General features: G+C 46.8%; 2 protein-coding genes across 3 annotated transcripts; one reads left to right on the top strand and one right to left on the bottom strand.

Annotated features, from left to right (window-relative positions):
- The first annotated feature begins 996 nt into the window (after positions 1–996).
- Positions 997–5,178, top strand: LOC543484 (granule-bound starch synthase 1, chloroplastic/amyloplastic-like). 2 transcript variants are annotated; one of them, XM_044581503.1, is made up of 12 exons: positions 997–1,245; positions 2,011–2,369; positions 2,460–2,540; positions 2,636–2,734; positions 2,839–2,992; positions 3,145–3,245; positions 3,387–3,740; positions 3,826–4,005; positions 4,088–4,279; positions 4,364–4,450; positions 4,549–4,677; positions 4,794–5,178. In XM_044581503.1, exons 2-12 carry the CDS (start codon positions 2,049–2,051, stop codon positions 4,908–4,910), a joined length of 1,815 nt encoding a protein of 604 aa, XP_044437438.1. In that variant the 5' UTR covers positions 997–1,245; positions 2,011–2,048; the 3' UTR covers positions 4,911–5,178. The 2 variants fall into 2 exon arrangements, with proteins under 2 accessions (XP_044437438.1, XP_044437439.1); XM_044581504.1 differs by having other exon boundaries at positions 1,059–1,245; positions 2,006–2,369.
- A 714-nt stretch (positions 5,179–5,892) lies between these two features.
- On the bottom strand, positions 5,893–9,937 carry LOC123164092 (succinate dehydrogenase subunit 5, mitochondrial). Its single transcript, XM_044581505.1, has 5 exons — positions 9,725–9,937; positions 9,540–9,622; positions 7,966–8,270; positions 7,676–7,861; positions 5,893–6,271 (listed from the first exon to the last, which is right to left on the bottom strand). The coding sequence occupies exons 1-5, from the start codon at positions 9,826–9,828 to the stop codon at positions 6,215–6,217; spliced, it is 735 nt and encodes a 244-aa protein (XP_044437440.1). The 5' UTR covers positions 9,829–9,937; the 3' UTR covers positions 5,893–6,214.
- Between the last annotated feature and the right edge of the window lie 7,993 nt (positions 9,938–17,930).

Raw genomic sequence — 17,930 nt, 5'->3', positions numbered from 1 at the left:
CCCTAATACTATTTTCAGGCTGACTGTGATATAGCCACGCCCTATATATTGTTTTGCGTCGTAGGACGAAAGCAGTCGTGTATGTAGCACTGGTCTTCTATAGACTGTCCAATAGGCACAGCTCACCGTGAGTGACAGCCCATGCCCATGCATGCACCGACGCATGCAGTTGACCACAAACCGGCAGCAGCTCACCGTGACGTAAATGACCGCATTTACGTTTCCCCGATCCGACAAAAGCAATGTCTATATGTTCACCTAAAAAAACGTGTCTATATGTTTTTACGTGCGCCGCTCACGCGCCAGTTTGGCAGCACGTACGTGCTAGCTGTTCGTGCTAGAGCCGTCAATCAATGAAGCAAAAGAGAACAAGAAGAGGCGAAAGGTGACACGCCCGGCCGTGTGCGTCGTCGTGCTGCGAGGAAGCAAAAAGCTCGCACCATGCAGCACCATTGGCACGCCCCAGCGAAAAGCCAAGGCGAAAGCGAGAGCACACATGCCCCCCAGAACTGAAAGCGAGGGAGGAGCCCCGTCCGGCGCCGAGAAGGCACCTGCGTGCATGTGGACATCACCTCGCGGCAGGAACACCCACCGGCAGCCCACTGGGCACGACAAGAGGGTGCGTGCACGGCGCGGCCGGAAACGGAAGAAGGCACGGCTGAGGGCACGCAAAGGCGCATCGGCCAGGCCAGGCCAGTCGCGACGCCGCTGGAAAGCGCGCCGGCGAGCCGGCACGGTTCCGCCCCCGGCCGGTGTGCCAGCCACTACACTGCTCTCCTGCGTGCCGCTCCGCTCGACTAGGTAGAAACAAACAAACGAGCGGAGAAGGCGAGGCGCGTCGGTCGCTCACTCCACTCAACGTACGTACGTCGCCTTTCCTCAGTTCCTCACACGGGCCATGCATGCATGCCGCGCGCGGGTGCGTGCCGTCCCGTCTAGGCGTTAGGTGTCCGGCCGCATGCATGCACGAGGAGCGGAGCGGGTATTGGGGATCCAGCCACCGGGGGGAGGACTGGGCGGGCGGGCGAGTACAAGTAACCCCACTCCCCACAGCCACGCACCGTTCGTTTTGTTCCGTCCCTTCACTTTCGCCCGCCCCACAGAGTACATACAATCAGGAGCCTCTGCCAGTGAAGAAGAAGAACAACAACAAGGACACTCACTCGCCAGTGCCCGGCCGGCGACTGTGAGTACGCACGCCGCCCGATCGTCCGTCCGTCCAAGAAGAAGAGGAGATCAGATCAGGTACGCACGCACGCACAGACCCAGGCTGAATTCCCGGCCGCCGGCCGATGCGTAGATCGATTTAGTCCAGTCTGATAATCAAGGTCAGTTTTTTTGCGGGGGGATCAAGGTCAGTTGTTCCATCCAATTGGCGCCCTGTTATAAGATCCAGTCTCTTTTTTTTTTTCCTTTTTTCCATTTTCGCGCGTGCGAGTTCAGAGGATCTTGTAGATTGAAATCTTCTAGGATGGGTTTATTTCTCTCTGAGGCTTTGTTCGGTTAATCCCATCCATATCCACAGGTGGATTGGGGGGGATTTGCAGTGATTTTGGCTTGTAGGGGATTAAATCCCCTTCAATTCCACCTCAACCGAACAAGCCCTGAACGATCTTACATTTGAGGAGCAGATCCAATGGATTCAAGGTTTACTAGGATTAGAAGATCAGACCTGACTGACATAGGGAGTATAACGCACAACCATTTCTGTTTTCTAGCGGAGTTGGATCCAACAAGTCAAGTCACACATACGTAGTACGCACCAAGGCTTTGATTTTTGTTTGTTTTTGCCGTACGTGGAATTCCACTGCACGCTAGAAAACAAAACAGCATCTCTCAGTTCCACCCTGTGCACGCGATTTCACAGGTCATTAGTTCCAGTGCGGATGCAGACTCATGCTCTTGATGTTAATTTGGATTTCAAATTCAAATGAAATTTAAAATCCATTAAACTTGGCTGCTTTTTTTGTTTTGTTTATTCCACTACTCACTCACTCTAGATCAGTGCAGGCATCTCTTGCTGCAGCTAGCCACACCCTGCGCGCGCCATGGCGGCTCTGGTCACGTCCCAGCTCGCCACCTCCGGCACCGTCCTCGGCATCACCGACAGGTTCCGGCGTGCAGGTTTCCAGGGCGTGAGGCCCCGGAGCCCGGCGGATGCGGCTCTCGGCATGAGGACCGTCGGAGCTAGCGCCGCCCCAACGCAAAGCCGGAAAGCGCACCGCGGGACCCGGCGGTGCCTCTCCATGGTGGTGCGCGCCACCGGCAGCGGCGGCATGAACCTCGTGTTCGTCGGCGCCGAGATGGCGCCCTGGAGCAAGACCGGCGGCCTCGGCGACGTCCTCGGGGGCCTCCCCCCAGCCATGGCCGTAAGCTAGACAGCACCACTGTCTTCTCATAATGTTCATCTTGCAGTTGCAGCCATGCCTGCCGTTACAACGGGTGGTGTGTCCGTGCAGGCCAACGGCCACCGGGTCATGGTCATCTCCCCGCGCTACGACCAGTACAAGGACGCCTGGGACACCAGCGTCGTCTCCGAGGTACTTGAACCCTACCCGCGACTTTAACGATCAAAATTCGCATGCTCCTGCACATTTCTGCAGGATCCTACTGACTGACTAACTGGATCTCGCAGATCAAGGTCGTTGACAAGTACGAGAGGGTGAGGTACTTCCACTGCTACAAGCGCGGGGTGGACCGCGTGTTCGTCGACCACCCGTGCTTCCTGGAGAAGGTGACCGATCGTCGTCGTGGACCGATCAAGCTAGCTCTTCGTCGTCTCAACCTTGATAGGCATGGTGATTGATTTCAGTTGTTTCTGCTGGTTGCAATTTCCAGGTCCGGGGCAAGACCAAGGAGAAGATCTACGGGCCCGACGCCGGCACGGACTACGAGGACAACCAGCAGCGCTTCAGCCTTCTCTGCCAGGCGGCGCTGGAAGTGCCGAGGATCCTGAACCTCGACAATAACCCCTACTTTTCTGGGCCCTACGGTAAGATCAAGATCAAGCACGCCTACTAGTTCAAGCTAGAGTGTGTGTAATCTGAACTCTGAAGAACTTGATATTTTCTTGAGAGAGCTGGATGATCACCATTTTTTTTTGTATCTGGGTGCCGTCGTCGTCCCTTGTTGCGCGCCGCGCAGGGGAGGACGTGGTGTTCGTGTGCAATGACTGGCACACGGGCCTTCTGGCCTGCTACCTCAAGAGCAACTACCAGTCCAATGGCATCTACAGGGCCGCAAAGGTTTTGCATCTTCTTCTCAAACTATATATCCTCTCTGCATTCATATGCATGCATATCTTGCTCTTCATTCTGAAACAGGCATATCAATTTTGCGGTTCATTCTGGCCTGAATTTTACATTGCAACTTCATTTCATGGCCAGGTGGCATTCTGCATCCACAACATCTCGTACCAGGGCCGCTTCTCCTTCGACGACTTCGCGCAGCTCAACCTGCCCGACAGGTTCAAGTCGTCCTTCGACTTCATCGACGGCTACGACAAGCCGGTGGAGGGGCGCAAGATCAACTGGATGAAGGCCGGGATCCTGCAGGCCGACAAGGTGCTGACGGTGAGCCCCTACTACGCGGAGGAGCTCATCTCTGGCGAAGCCAGGGGCTGCGAGCTCGACAACATCATGCGCCTCACTGGGATCACCGGCATCGTCAACGGCATGGATGTTAGCGAGTGGGACCCCACCAAGGACAAGTTCCTCGCCGTCAACTACGACATCACCACCGTGAGCAACCACACAAAGATTTCTTCCTCTTCTTCCGGTGATCGCTGGTTCTGGGTGGGTTCTCACGAACGAGGCAAAGTGACAGGCGTTGGAGGGGAAGGCGCTGAACAAGGAGGCGCTGCAGGCCGAGGTGGGGCTGCCGGTGGACCGGAAGGTGCCCCTGGTGGCGTTCATCGGCAGGCTGGAGGAGCAGAAGGGCCCCGACGTGATGATCGCCGCCATCCCGGAGATCCTGAAGGAGGAGGACGTCCAGATCGTTCTCCTGGTACATCATCGAGCCCGCAACCCGACCGCCATTGCTGAAACTTCGATCAAGCAGACCTAAGGAATGATCGAATGCATTGCAGGGCACCGGGAAGAAGAAGTTCGAGCGGCTACTCAAGAGCATTGAGGAGAAATTCCCGAGCAAGGTGAGGGCCGTGGTCAGGTTCAACGCGCCGCTGGCTCACCAGATGATGGCCGGCGCCGACGTGCTCGCCGTCACCAGCCGCTTCGAGCCCTGCGGCCTCATCCAGCTCCAGGGGATGCGCTACGGAACGGTAAACTTTTCCTTCTTGCCAAGTCCTTACTTCCTGAGCAATCATGAGCCATGCCCATGACCGAAGTTTCTTCCAAATTTTCAGCCGTGCGCGTGCGCGTCCACCGGCGGGCTTGTCGACACGATCGTGGAGGGCAAGACCGGGTTCCACATGGGCCGGCTCAGTGTCGATGTAAGTTCATCAATCTCTTCAATAAATTCTTCATCTTGTTCATCCTGGGAGCTCAGGCAGATCATCAAACGGGTTTCCTTTTTCCTCTTGGTGGCCAGTGCAACGTGGTGGAGCCGGCCGACGTGAAGAAGGTGGTGACCACCCTGAAGCGCGCCGTCAAGGTCGTCGGCACGCCGGCATACCATGAGATGGTCAAGAACTGCATGATACAGGATCTCTCCTGGAAGGTAAGTCAGTCTCTGGTCTGGTTTAGGATGCATTTTCCAGAACAACTAAGAGTTAAGACTACAATGGTGCTCTTGTTCGATGTATCCATTAATGGTGGCTTGCGCATATGGTGCAGGGGCCAGCCAAGAACTGGGAGGACGTGCTTCTGGAACTGGGTGTCGAGGGGAGCGAGCCGGGGGTCATCGGCGAGGAGATTGCGCCGCTCGCCATGGAGAACGTCGCCGCTCCCTGAAGAGAGAAAGAAAAGGAAGTTCTGGTGCATGGAGCGTCCATCCAGTCTGCAGGGTTCTCGTATGGGGAGATAGCCGCTTGTTGTAGCGAAGAAGGGCCGATATATATAATATATAGACTTATAAGTACTTAACTTTTGTTGTGCCGCTTGCCTCTTTTACAAACAAAAAAGAAGTTAGGGGTTGTGCTTGTTATAGTGTGCTGAACTGTGCTTGCATTTTGGTGTGGTATATTGCAATAAACAAAGGATTTGTTATGTGTTTTTGCTATTGGTTCTCCGTGTTTGAGCCGAATCAAGTTATTTTGTGGGGGTTTCAAAGGTACATTTTTGTGTTCTTGGAGGTGGCAGCTTCGGTCGCAGGAACAGAGGTGTTCAAGGCGGCCGAAATAGGTTGCCGCCTGCGGCGGAATCGCCACCCACCGTGAAGTTCACCGTTTCGCAATGGAGGAACACCTAGGTGTAAGTTTCAAAATGGCGGCGCGATGACCGCCAAGATCAATGCGACACAACCAGGAAATGACAGATGACCGCCAAGATCAACGCACACAACAAATGACGCAAGGGGAGCGATCATGGCTGAAACAGCTTCACTATTTTCCTTGCTAGTACAGTACTACTTGCTCAGTTTGCTGTTAAACTGTGAGTCTGTGACGCACTAAACTTATTTAATAAGTTGTGCAGCAGCAACTTATTTAATGTAAGTCATGCAAAGAGCCAGCTTCTAAATACTTCCTAAAATACAACGGCTGCTTGCATGATGCAGACATCGCTCTTGCTTTCACCAGCGTTTCAGTACATGTTTACTGAAAAGGAACGGTGAAAAATCGAGCGCAACCTCATTCCCTCAAAGCGGTGGTCGATACAGTAAAACAAAGCGGTGTGATAATTCTCAGCTGATTTCTGGAAGGTGGAAACCGAAGTTGCTTTTCAGAATCGATTGAGACAAATGAAAATTTCAAGCGACTGGGACATAGACAGACCATGCACAAAACAGACAAATCCTATTCAAGTGTTTTTTTTTCTCAACATTAGAGACTGATCCTGAAAGCCCAATAAATACCATCCATCATGGTTTGAGCAGCAAAACAAATTCAACAGACATGTTCTTATTACAGCAGGAAAATCTGGGGCGCAGAGAGCTACTTAAGTGAGTGCACATATGTTTTGACGTTTGCCTTGTTATTGGCATATGGTAGCTACAGAGGAAAGATAAAAAGAAACGGAACACCTGGTTCTGATATTGATACGCAGCTTCCCATCAGACCGTCGGTGTTAGGCCACGGTTCTGATACGAGAGAGTTCCATCATGCCCTCATCTCAACGTAGGACCCTGAGATCCCTGAGGTGCCGATCAGGGTGATCTGCAGGAACAACAATTGCATCATGAATATACTGAATCCAGCAGCGATGTCTAGTAACTTCAGACCAGGAAATCAGCTGAATAAAACATGATCCACACATGCTATGAAACTGAGCAGGAACACCGGCATGAAGACATTAATCCACACATGCTTATATAACATTAATCCACACATGCTTATATACTTGTCCAGGATCTCATCCACTTTCATCAGGAAACATTTTAATGCGACAAAAAAATCAAGAAGCAATCGTATGAGCATCTCCCGGTTGCAATAACGACTCAGGATGGCTTGACCAACACTCGATCTGCGCGAAGAAAACAGTAACACTGCAGAAGAGCCTTTACCCCATAATAAGCGGGCAAGTTTGAACAGCCATACTCTTATGGTTATTGCTGAGCTGCCAGTGCTGCCCAGTTTCTAGAGGTAACTGGGTACAGGGAAGAATATGGGGGAACGCTAGAAAACAACTGGCTAGGAATTAACCAGAAAATGGTTGTGTTTTCTGAATTTCTGGTGAAGGTTGCGGGAAAGAGAAACTAGTTAACAATTTGAGTACTACAAACTAGTCTGAACTAATATAAATCAACCTATCTCGCCTATTCGATATGTAGACTAATTCCAAACTGTTTAGTAGCCGGAGAAAAAAATATGGAACCTCAGACATACCTTGGTGGTAACGAAACAGGCGCTTATTTTGGTTAAATCATTAACAAGAGGAAAGCGAGAAAGTGTTATTAGTCATTAGGATGCGACACGTAATCAGGGTTATCTGTCTGTAGTTACAAACAAGACAAGGAGCATTTGCTAAGCAAATTTTCTGTGGTATATAGCTAGTACAGTTAGCATAAGTGCATAACACTTGGTAAAAAAGGTAAAGAGCACACACAGCTAGTTATGTTCTACGAATAAAATAAAGGTGAACAAGACCATGATCATACTTGAATATATATGGGGTTGTTAGACAAGGTTTAACTGTTCATAGCAATTGTAAGATACAGCTGTCTTTTCTGGTCTATATCACCAATACAACTCCCTCATATACAACCTAAGCCAATAACAAGTGACTGGCCTGGAATATTCGATACTTTGCCCCTTGGACAGAGAAGGGGATAAAATGATAATATTGACACATAAGTAAAGAAATGTGATAACAGAAATTGAAGAAACAAATTCATCCAAAAAATAACGTGAGAATGCCGCGTATATAGAAACACCTTGCACAAAAAGCAATGGACTAACATTACAGCAAACGGCATTACAAGAAGAATCAATGAACCATGATAGTGCATGCAAAGCACCCACACAACAAAGATGTATCGAACATGAGTTCTACAGACTACAATAGAGACTGGTATAAGAAAACTATATTCCAAGGACCAGTAACTTTCAATAGAAACATACCTTTCCCCACTCAGACCCTATGCCACTGCATCTCATTTTCAGGTGAATCATTTTTGTTCCCAACTCGCTCTCCACCTTTTTCCGTAGATAGTGCTCTTCAGGGCCAAAAGATTCCAGATATGTCATGTATCGGCTATACGCGGATTTCACAGCCTCTTCTAAGTAACCAGGCAAGGGGCCCACATTCTGCAGGAGTTAGGGTTAGTAAGACGTAAGCAGAAGCAGAAAAATGAGCCCCAGTTCTGCAAAGAGCAACATAAACAAGGGGAGAGAGGTGATTAAGTACTGACCTCGCCCGTAAGACCACAAAGATCATCAAGAGCCATTCTTAGGCTAACTAAAACTCCACTAAACTCTTCACATGCTTCAGCTGCACGAAATACATTTTCCAAAGCTTCTTGACCAGCCTTATCATCAGTAGCCATAGATACTGCTTTCTTTGCTTCCTCCACAAGAGAACCTGGAAGCTCGTTCCAGCTAGCAGCCATCAAATCCTTAAATGCAGTCTCAATTTTCGGGTCAGATATTGCAGGCAGATGTTTCTCATTTGAACTGAACATGCGCCTGGAGTTCCATGAGAAAGCATTGTTGCCATCTGAGTATACAATATGAAAATGTTAATCAACAATGAGCACAGAGAGAGAAAAAAAGGCATGGAAATGTATGAAGTTTCAACCAAGGTACAATATTTGCAGCATAATGAAGACTGATAATTCTCTCTGCATTTTGCTACAAAGTGAACTAGTAGCATCTGAATACTGTGCAACTCTGATAACCACACTGATCAAAGTTCAATTGCCATTTACTACACAACCTTCTTAAATGATCAGATGTGATGAAGATCAAGAAATGCAAGATCTCAAAATAAATGAGCTACTACTATGAAGTCCTCTAAATATCTTATCTTCACGGAGCCGCTGGCATTGGCACTCAAATGGTTTACACATGGGTCTTGGTACAATACTGCTGTTAACCTCGAATAAGAACTAATGCTATGGCTTAGTTGAGGACAATGGATACTGATCTCCCAAATTCACCAAAAACAAGATGTTTAACAGCTTGTGATAGAAAAATGAATAACAGCAGAAACAGGTACTTAGTGAATAGCGGTCTCAAGGTGTTCTTGTGACATCTGGTTGCCATATATGGAGTCATAATACACTCATGGATCATGGTTTATAAAGCGGTAAAGCGACCTAAAGCAAGCACCACCCGCTCTAACGCTTAAGCGGCGCCTAAACGCCTAAAGCGGGCAAATATCTAAGGCGCTGCCAGGGCGCCTTGTCGCGCTTAAGCGTCTGAAGCGGGACGCTTTATAAACAATGTCATGGATAATAAGATTAACAATCTACAGCAGGAAGTGTTTGTTCAGCATTACAGTTAAATAGTTATTCATGAATTCGCAAGTGCTTATCACCAACTCTCCTCAGACTACTGGTGCACTTCCTTACGAAAATGCTCATCTATCCTGCAGAATCAACAGGAATCACACTCTTATTTCTAGGTTGACATCTTGTTAACAGTTGAGCTCAACAACAAAGCCATACACAACACAAGACAGTATCACCAACTCCTCCCCTCAGGCCTCAACGCAAGATTGTGCAGGCTGCAGAGTTCAACATGCATCCAGTGTGTAGTGCCGCAATTGAGTTTGCTCTTGGTAGGGATTAGGGGAATCAATTTGAGAAAAACAGTGGAGATAAACACGGTTCGTGGCATACTAACTGACCCTAGAAACCTCACAGAGCAAGATCAATCACGCAAATTTTACTCCGCAGTTCGCACAGCCATTCACACGGAGAACCGAGATCCAATCTAATGGTAGCTAACAACCAGCGGAACGGGAGGCCATGCGCAGGTGTACCTTGGGTGATGCAGGATCCCAGGCGCGCCGCCGACGCCGCGCTGTGGAGGGGCATCCGCGTCCCCAGGCCCGCCGCCGCCGACCTGCAGGGAATCTCGACGTGAGCACGCGCCCGCAGCCACCCACCCACCCACCCATCGATCGATCGATCGATCGATCGATTGGACGGCCTAGCAGAAACCTACCTGCGGAGGATCCCGGCGGCGGAAGAGGACGAGGAGGCGGCGAGGGGCGCCCGGCGGAGGGCCGATCTCGCGGCGGAGGCGGCGGCGCGGGCCGACGATGCCATTTTTTTTCTCTTCTTCCTTCCTCTCTTTCGCTTGCGAGTTGCGGCTTTGGGGGTTCGTTCGGGTTTATTTATTTTTCCTTTTCTATATAGGCCCTGTTCGGCTCTGTTGATGATTCTGGGCCTGGGGTCTCGTGTGACGATGCCCTTTTTGCTCAAAAAAAATTGAATTCATGATTTATATGGCTAAAAAAATGAATTCTTGATTTATGTAAGGTCCCCATGTGTTTCTCCTGGCAAAAAAAGGCATTCATGTTCCATAAATTTCAGAAAGTAATGACCACACCGCACGACATTGTTTTGGAAGTTACGGGTACAATCTTTCGAACAGGAGGAATGGCTTCACCACACCAATCGTGAAGCGCTACACAGAGCTAAACTCCGTGCAGATGGTTGAGCAATGGCTCTTGATGCACCGCAAGGTGATGTGAGCTGTCAAGAGCTGATTGACCTTGTCAATTAGGTTCATGGACCTACCGCCTTTCAAGAAATGGTTGTATACCTAGTGCTACTAGGAGGCATATTTGTTGGACTGCCTACAGAACCTGAGAAGATATTAGGTTGTCGGATTCGTCGAGAAATGGTTGCTTATCTCCTGATGTCTCCAATTTCCTCGTGTACCTGATACATCTGAATACTGCGATCTATATGATGTTTTACCATGACAAATATAAACTATGGTGGTAACAAGCAAACATGAATAACAATGTGTTTTCTTATGGGATGGAAGCAACTAGATGCTTTGTCTTTCTACAAGAGCTTCGCCTTCTGTGCCATGAAGTAGTTGGTGCTAGTTTTTTCCCCTTGAGGAAGAAAGAGTGGTTGATGCTACGTGCTATACAAAACGTTGTGCCTGGCAAAGTAGCAATTTATATTGCTAGACCAAGCAATGAGACAACAAGGAGGGGACATGTACAATTGATATATCACATGCCCGGAAGATTGCCAGTGCCCATGAAGGCATGATTATATCTTTTGTTGGTTGTCATTAAGTTTCACTTAAAATCATATCTTATATGTAGGAGCGGAGTACCAAGTAAGTCCCATCATGATGCCACCGATCAATTTTCCTTCTTTGTTGGCGTTCTTGTGCATAGCAAGTGGAAGATCCGTTGATTTCTCCAATTTCTCATATGCATCAATAGTCTTGTGTCTTTTTTTCTATATCAAAATCTAGCTTTCTTCTTCTCACGTTCTCTAGTGAAATGTTCACTACAATTATTTACATGTGAAACAAAAAAATTAATGGTCACCGGGGAGGAGAGCTTCCCCACCTGAATATATTACGAAAACACATAGTTTGTCATTACATTATGGAAGAGACTAGAGCTTAGAACAGAATACAATATCTATGACATAGCGGCGTCATGCATAGAAATTTCCGTAAATCTGAATATCCACAGTGATAAGTTGAACACGGTGTTTCTAATGGTGGTCTTGGACGTATGGAATTGAACATGGAAGATGAAAGAATTTCTTGAATCCCATCGTTTTCAAAGAACTGAAAGAGCCGCAGAAGGCCAGATGTTTGGATCTAGGCCAGGTGGCAGTTAGACTTCCATATTTATTGCAACTCAGGAACAGGAAGAAGTCCCAGATCAATCCAAACTTGTGAAGCGTTCGGACAAAGTAGAGCTAGGTGAGAAATGTCTTCACAAGGGACGGCACATCTAGGGAAAGTGGTGTTTGTGGCAATGTTCTTGTGGTCAATGTTGCCTTTTTGTTCATCCTCTCTTTAAACAGAAGCCAACCGAAGAACTTCACTTTGATGGGCACAGTTGAGGACCAATGAACGCATGCTTGAGGTTGATAGTCGTGTCATCGGTGAAGATCATGTAGGCATTCCTTGTAGGGAAAGGCGGTCCGGTAAGAAGACTAGAAATCATGCAAGAGTGAAAGGACAACATGCAAATCACGAGCGACAACAACTGTAAGACGGTTCCGTGGGTTAGATAATAAGCCACCATTCCAGACAGTGGCCACTAGAACCTTGTCATCTGTTGAGTGTGAAAAAAGGTGTGGGGAAACTATTTGAAGTGGTTTGTCTAGAAGCCAAGTTTCTAACCAAAAAAAGTAGAGAGACCATCATTTGTTAGGACAAAGGTACAATCAATGAGGGTGGGTAGTTGTTTGTTGATCACTTTCCAGATATAAGCTGGGTTCTATGTTCTTTGAGAAATGTTATGGGAGTAGTTTGAGTGGTATCAATGGACCCAAGGTAGATGAGGGTTTTGTAGTAGTTTAAAGGAAAACTTCCTTAGGAGGCATATGTGCTGAATGTGTAGGTTTTCTATGGCCATGGCACCATTTTTCTTAGGTTTGCAAACATTGTTCCAAGCCATAAGAGATAAGACATCTAAGAACCAATGCACAAGTCCTTGTTAGACCATAAGAAAGCTCTAGGAATAGCGTCTAATTTTTGTAAGACTTGTTTTGGTAGACGAAAGGCTGTCATAAACTAGATTACAAGCGAAGTAAGAACAGAAGAAAATAAAGTAAGATGAGCCCCTCTCGGAAGGAACCCGATAGCCCAACCAAATAAAACAAGTTATGAAACAATCTATGATTGGGTCAAAGGCAGTCATTGGCATTTTGGTGGGAGACAGACAGACAGTGGCAAGCCTGAGTAGATTAGTGGGAAGATTCGTTGTGTGCAGTTCATAGCAGCGGCAATGGTAGGGGAGATATCTATGTCTGAATGGATGTAGACTAAAGTCATTTTTGTTGAAGTCAATGGCTAAACCTGTGAGAAGGGCGAATCTTTCAAGAATTTGATAGAGAAAATGATCCAGTGTTAACCAGTGGAAAGAATGCCCCGAATGGAGTCAATCGCAGCGAGGTGATCATGTGCATCTAAAAAAACGTGGAGGGAATGAGTGTATTTTGACTGTTTGTGGGTTTGAGAGCTTCGTGTCCTGAATGACCATGATGGAACGCCGAATGGACGATAATTTTCATAGAAGATATCCACACATTTGTCAGTCACGGAGTCCTCTGATGTTCCATGAGATGATTGAGTAGAAGGCAAAATTCATGATGAAACATAAGCAACACCAGTTACATGATACTATCGACCTAGCCAGGGATTACATGAGAACATTAGCCTTAGTTGCATGCATGTAGAAAGAAAAGTCTTTTTTTAAAAAGGAGGATAACCCCGGCCGCATCAGGACGATCCATACAATAATATATTATTAAAATGTAAATTCAGCAGCCGAACAACATCTACCCAAAATAAAGCGCAAAAACCCGAGGCGGTATGCCTCGTGACTGTAACTTTACCAGATAACCACTAACTCTATGTAGAAAGTAAAGTAGATGAACTAAACTGATCACTACCTTAGTAGCACTCCCAGCGTGGATAGCGTCCAGAAGTGATGCACTACGCGTGGCGTGCAGTCATGGAGTGCTGGCAGCACCAGAAGAGGACGCGATGTAGGCAACATTAGCAACGGGCGCTATGCAAGCAACAGCGATCACGGCGAGAGAACATGGGGAGGCCGGATCGGTGTCGTTCGAGGTCACGTCGTTGTCCTTGTTGCAAGCCTCGCGTGCACCAGTGCCTCTTTGGAGGCGATAGAGAGCTCCAGCTTGTTTGCCTTGGCGCGCATGGCCCAGGCACGTCCGTGGGTATTTGAGGGGCTGGATTTACTGAGTCCGACTGTAGTTGCTCTGACTTCCACGGACGCGCCCGGGTGCGTCCGTGGGCACTGACCGGGTGTTGGGGAACGTAGTAATTTAAAAAAATTCCTACGCACATGCAAGATCATGGTGATGCATAGCAATGAGAGGGGAGTGTCGTCCATGTAACCTCGTACCGTAAGCGGAAGCGTTATGAGAACGCGGTTGATATAGTCGTACGTCTTCACGATCCGACCGATCCAAGTACCGAACGCACGGCACCTTCGAGTTCAGCACACGTTCAGCTCGATGACGTCCCGCGAACTCCGATCCAGCAGAGCTTCGAGGGAGAGTTCCGTCAGCACGACGGTGTGATAACGGTGATGATGTTGCTACCGACGCAAGGCTTCCCTAAGCACCACTACGATATGATCGAGGTGGATTATGGTGGAGGGGGCACCGCACACGGCTTGGAACAATCAACTTGTGTGTTCTAGGGTGCCCCCTGCCCCGTATATAAAGGAGCAAGGGGGAGGCCGGCCTGGCCTTGGGGCGCGCCAAGGAGAGGGGGAGTCCTCCTCCTAGTGGGAGTAGGACTCCCCTTTCACTAGTAGAAAACATGGCTTTGGTTCGGGTCTGGCCAGCCCATTAGTCCCGGTTCAGTCACGAACCGGGACCCATGGGTGAATTCGTCCCGGTTCGTGAGCCCAGGGGGCCGGCCGGGGCCTCGTGGGCATTGGTCCCGGTTCGTATGGATCCATTTGTCCCGGTTCTAGGCATGAACCGGGACCAATGGGCCTCGCTCCAGGCCCACAACCATTGGTCCCGGTTCGTGGCTCGAACCGGGACAGAAGGGGGAGCTTTAGTCCCGGTTCAGGCCATGAACCGGGACAAATGAGTTGCCTATATATACCCCATCGCCGCAGCAGAGCACTCCACAGTGCTATGTTTTTCTGGCCGGCGAGGGGAGGGCATTTGGGTGCTTATAGTGCTACCTCTTGAGCACTGCGTTGGTTTTCCCTTGAAGAGGAAAGGGTGATGCAGTAAAGTAGTGTAAGTATTTCCCTCAGTTTTTGAGAACCAAGGTATCAATCCAGTAGGAGATCACGCACAAGTCCCACGCACCTACACAAACAAATAAGAACCTCGCAACCAACGCGATAAAGGGGTTGTCAATCCCTTCATGGTCACTTACGAGAGTGAGATCTGATAGACATGATAAGATAATATTTTTGGTATTTTTATGATAAAGATGCAAAGTAAAATAAATGGCAATGAAAATAGTTAAGTGTTGGAAGATTAATATGATGGAAAATAGACCTGGGGGCCATAGGTTTCACTAGTGGCTTCTCTCACGATAGCATAAGTATTACGGTGGGTAAATGAATTACTGTCGAGCAATTGATAGAATTGAGCATAGTTATGAGAATATCTAGGTATAATCATGTATATAGGCATCACGTCCGTGACAAGTAGACCGAAACGATTCTGCATCTACTACTATTACTCCACAAATCGACCGCTATTCAGCATGCATCTAGAGTATTAAGTTCATAAGAACAGAGTAATGCTTTAAGTAAGATGACATGATGTAGAGGGATAAACTCATGCAATATGATATAAACCCCATCTTTTTATCCTCGATGGCAATAATACAATATGTGCATTGCTGCCCCTACTGTCACTGGGAAAGGACACCGCAAGATTGAACCCAAAACTAAGCACTTCTCTCATTGCAAGAAAGATCAATCTAGTAGGCCAAACCAAACTGATAATTCGAAGAGACTTGCAAAGATAACCAATCATACATAAAAGAATTCAGAGGAGATTCAAATATTGTTCATAGATAATCTTGATCATAAACCCACAATTCATCGGATCTCGACAAACACACCGCAAAAGAAGATTACATCAAATAGATCTCCAAGAAGATCGATGAGAACATTGTATTGAGATCCAAAGAGAGAGAAAAAGCCATCTAGCTAATAACTATGGACCCGAAGGTCTGAGGTAAACTACTCACACATCATCGGAGAGGCTATGGTGTTGATGTAGAAGCCCTCCGTGATCAATGCCCCCTCCGGCGGAGCGCCGGAAAAGGCCCCAAGATGGGATCTCACGGGTACAGAAGGTTGAGGCGGTGGAAATAGGGTTTTTGCTCCGTATCTGATGGTTTGAGGGTACGTAGGTATATATAGGAGGAAGAAGTACGTCGGTGGAGCAACATGGGCCCCACGAGGGTGGAGGGCGCGCCTGGGGGGGTAGGCGCGCCCCCCTCCCTCGTGCTCTCCTCGTTGATTTCTTTACGTAGACTCCAAGTCCTATGGATCACGTTTGTTCCGAAAATCATGTTCCCGAAGGTTTCATTCCTTTTGGACTCCGTTTGATATCCTTTTCCTTCGAAACACTGAAATAGGCAAAAAAACAGCAATTTGGGCTGGGCCTCCGGTTAATAGGTTAGTCTCAAAAATAATATAAAAGTGTATAGTAAAGCCCATTAAACATCCAAAACAGAATATAATATAGCATGGAACAAGCAAAAATTATAGATACGTTGGAGACGTATCATCTAGCTCACCTCCTATGCACATGAGGTGTTCGATGAAATGTCTGAGCCACACTAGTAAATCTTTCTCCTCTCGAAACTCGACCTCCGAGCTCCATTTTCCCCGAGATTTGTCTAGGTTTAGTGGTCTGTCACGTCCCGTCCCCGTCTTCACCACCGTCGATCGCCCGCGCCGATCTCATCGCCGACACCCCCGTGGTGAGCCTCTTGTTCTTATCTTCTTTCTGAAAGAATTTTTTTTACTCCAGATAGATACTTGTCTAATTTTCTTACTTTTATTATTCCTTGTTATTATATAGTGCGATGGTTTTGGTATCCGCCCCCATCGGCCCTCGTCCCGTCTATGATTCGGATGTGTATATATATTATCTTTTTATAACTATTTGGTTCATTTATTGTTTATGACAATTATGCCGACCAACGTGACATAGATTTTATTTATCTAGGAGGTGGTTGAACCGAAATTCCAACCGACCCTATTATCGATAGGTTAAATTTAGTTGAAGAAGAAAAGAATTACTTGAAGGAAAAAAATAAAAAAATTGAGGAGGAGAAGATGATATTGGAGTTGCATGTTGCGGATGTCGTCGATGATCACAAGATAAAGATGGAGGCAATGCGGTTGAAGATTAGAAAGATTAGAAAATATGCCATTCATACCGAGGCTCGGTATCATTATGCCATTGGATTAATTGTTACCTTGGTTGCGATTATGATCGCATTTGTTGTTGCATTGAAATGTTTTACATAATTTCAATGTATGGTTTAATTAGATGCTTTGGAGAGCTATATGTTGTTCAATGAGAACTATGTATGTACTTTGGTTTTAATGTGATGATGATCTTCTATTAATTTGGTCACTTATCTATTCATGAGAGCTATATGTTGCCTTCAATTTCAGGGTCTTATAGCTCAAAATAATCAGTAAATGCATGAAAAATAACAAATGAAGTCAGAAAGGGTTGAAAATTGATGATGTGGCTTTGAATGGTGCATTTTGAACACAGAAAAAGTGTGGAGTTCAAATAATTATAAAAATGGAATTCCTTTGTAATAGACGAGTTTCCGTATGAAACCCTGATACTTCGAAAGAGATTGTCCGTTTTGCACACAAAGTGCATCCAGTTTTTGCCGTAACCCTGTCTACTTTCTTGCACATGCTATGTGGATGAAATGATGATACCATGCCAACTTTCAACCTTTTCAGAGTTCATTTGAAATGCTTTTCAATTTCAGGGTCATTTAGCTCACAAAAATCAGTAAATGCATGAAAAATAACAAATGAAGTCAGAAAGGGTTGAAAATTGATGATGTGGCTTTGAATGGTGCATTTTAAACACAGAAAAAGTCTGGAGTTCAAATAAGTTAAAAAAATGAAATCCCTTTGTAACAGACGAGTTTCCGTATGAAACCCTGATACTTCGAAAGAGATTATCCGTTTTGTACACGAAGTGCATCCAGTCTTTGCCGTAACCCTCTCTACTTTCTTGCACATGCTATATGGATGAAATGATGATACCATGCCAACTTTTAACCTTTTCAGAGTTCATTTGAAATGCTTTTCAATTTCAGGGTCATTTAGCTCACAAAAATCAGTAAATGCATGAAAAATAACAAATGAAGTCAGAAAGGGTTGAAAATTCATGATGTGGCTTTGAATGGTGCATTTTGAACACAGAAAAAATCTGGAGTTCAAATAAGTTAAAAAATGAAATCCCTTTGTAACAGACGAGTTTCCGTATGAAAACCTGATACTTCGAAAGAGATTGTCCGTTTTGTACACGAAATGCATCCAGTTTTTGCCGTAACCGTCTCTACTTTCTTGCACATGCTATGTGGATGAAATGATGATACCATGCCAACTTTCAACCTTTTCAGAGTTCATTTGAAATGCTTTTCAATTTCAGGGTCTTATAGC

The sequence above is a fragment of the Triticum aestivum genome, chromosome 7D (genome assembly GCF_018294505.1).
Source record: "Triticum aestivum cultivar Chinese Spring chromosome 7D, IWGSC CS RefSeq v2.1, whole genome shotgun sequence".
In the NCBI taxonomy this organism is placed as follows: Eukaryota; Viridiplantae; Streptophyta; class Magnoliopsida; order Poales; family Poaceae; genus Triticum; species Triticum aestivum.
This window is presented reverse-complemented; position numbering and strand designations above follow the sequence as displayed.